This window comes from Centruroides sculpturatus, unplaced genomic scaffold, assembly GCF_000671375.1.
Source record: "Centruroides sculpturatus isolate CEXI.00-Female unplaced genomic scaffold, Cexi_2.0 scaffold252, whole genome shotgun sequence".
Lineage (NCBI taxonomy): Eukaryota > Metazoa > Arthropoda > Arachnida > Scorpiones > Buthidae > Centruroides > Centruroides sculpturatus.
In genome coordinates, this window is record NW_019384463.1 from 65,827 (window position 1) to 67,898 (window position 2,072).

General features: G+C 30.9%; 1 protein-coding gene across 1 annotated transcript in view; it reads right to left on the reverse strand.

Moving 5' to 3' along the window:
- LOC111620955 (60S ribosomal protein L30-like) overlaps positions 1–2,072 on the reverse strand; it is a 17,974-nt gene extending 15,902 nt beyond the window's left edge. Inside the window, exon 1 of the mRNA XM_023362978.1 lies at positions 1,933–2,072. Within this exon, the coding sequence (XP_023218746.1) occupies positions 1,933–1,950 (18 nt within the window). The 5' untranslated portion in view covers positions 1,951–2,072. The remainder of the gene's footprint in view (positions 1–1,932) is intronic.

Genomic DNA, 2,072 nt, shown 5'->3' on the forward strand with positions numbered 1-2,072 from the left:
TAAAAATAATTTTTATTAAGTGACTGCTTCTGTTTATTTAATAAATCCAGTGCTGTAAGAAGCTGGTCTGGTAACTGTAAAGAATATTATCATAATCTACAATACGATGCTATCAGATTATGAGAGCAAATCGGATCTACTTTTTTTCAATGTTACAATGAATTAATATAGATATGAGAATTGTGTGATATACCCAGTGGTTATATCCTTTATGTCCACTATTAAAATACTACGTTATGTCTATTGTCAAAATATTTTTCATCAAAATAAATCCTACCCTCATATTGTAGCCTTATCAATGATTTTGAAGCAATTGAGACAGTAGACTAGAGTCAAGTCCTCAGATCTGCTGCCTAATGCACATAGAATATGATGAAACATTGTATTAACTCAAGCTCAAATCTATCCATTGATAATGTGAAATTAACTAAACAACTGAAACAAAATTGGAGACACATTCTTCAATAAGATAGTAGACAACTTTTCAATCCTTTATTTAGGAACAAAATTTCATTAAGTTGAGAAAAAGGCATCTTGCTATTTCATTTTTAATTTATACATTAAGTATAAATTTATACTTAATGTATAAATTTAAAATGATATGTATATGGTTACATTATGGAGTTTATAACTCGACCAATAAACTCCGTATCATATCTGTATGGCCATACCATATTCCGTAAGAAAATTTTGGATCAATCAAACTTTTACGGTAGGGATACGGAGAATTGACCAACTGTGCATGCGCTAAGTCACCATCAGTTGATATACAATCAGAAGTTGTGCCGGAAGCAACCCACGAAACTTTGACAAATTGGTTGAAACATAACTTTTGACCGACAATGCTGCTTCTGAATAATATAAAATTTTATGATAAGAGTCACTTTGGTCATAAAAAAAATAGAAAAATGAATAAATAATTATAGTAATAGATCTGGCAACATCAGCCAATGATTTTGCACATGCTCATGATGGACTGCTTTGTAAACCGTAAAAAAAGTTTGTTCCTTTATGGATACGGAAAAGGCCTCACGTTAGTTTATAACTATTGCTATAGATATCCAGTGTAGCATACATTTACAAATATGAATACGATTACATTACGGAGTTTATAACTCGACCCTTATAGTGTCCTAGGCAGAAGCTTTCCCACAGATACCCCAGTTTTAAATATATTTAACACCACTGAAGAACTAGTTACCAGATGTGCTAGCTCCAGTATATGTATATTCAATCTCAGAAAATGATTAAATTTCTGTAGGGGGAAATATCCTTAGGTGGCAGAAACATGTTTACAATGCTTGGAAGTTGAGTACAGTGACATTCTTCATTGTATAGATATATAGTATTGTACAGATATGTTCTACAGTTTCTTTATAGTTCCTTTTGACTTTTTTTTCTCCTACGGACACAGTCTACAGCTCTAGTAACGTCCCAACTGTCTCATTCCGAGGTATAATTGAGTCATAAAGAATTTATCCCTTTATTTCCATTTGTAACATGACAGCAATCACCAGTTCGTTTCACTCAAAATTTCGAGCATTCATATATTTTTTTTGGACATGAAATAAATCGCTTTCGGCTAATGACCAAAACTAATAATTTTAATACAAATAATTATACTGGTAGCGTCCTTCGGTCAACGTTCTTTATTTCACCAAAGACAAATTGTTTAAATTTATTCAGAGAAAAGTAATGAAAACAATTTTCTTTTTTCCTTGATTTCATTTTAACGAAGTTGTATATATTCAAATTAAATTAACTTTTATTTATTTATCTATTACAACAATACGTTATAAAATAGAATAGCACACACGTTGCTAAGCGCTAAGCCTAACAAAATTACACGTGGCCGACTGAAAATCGAATGAGACACAATAATAGTTGGATTTAACATTCCATTATAATTAATTGATTTAAAAAGATAATTACCTGCTTTCTCTGAACCATTTTCAATATTTTTGTATATTACAAATTCCTCACAAGCGTGAAGACGATGAAATATACTAAATAACTATAACTTAATTCCAGATAATAGAATCCGGCAGAAGACTAATATGGCAGATGACGAA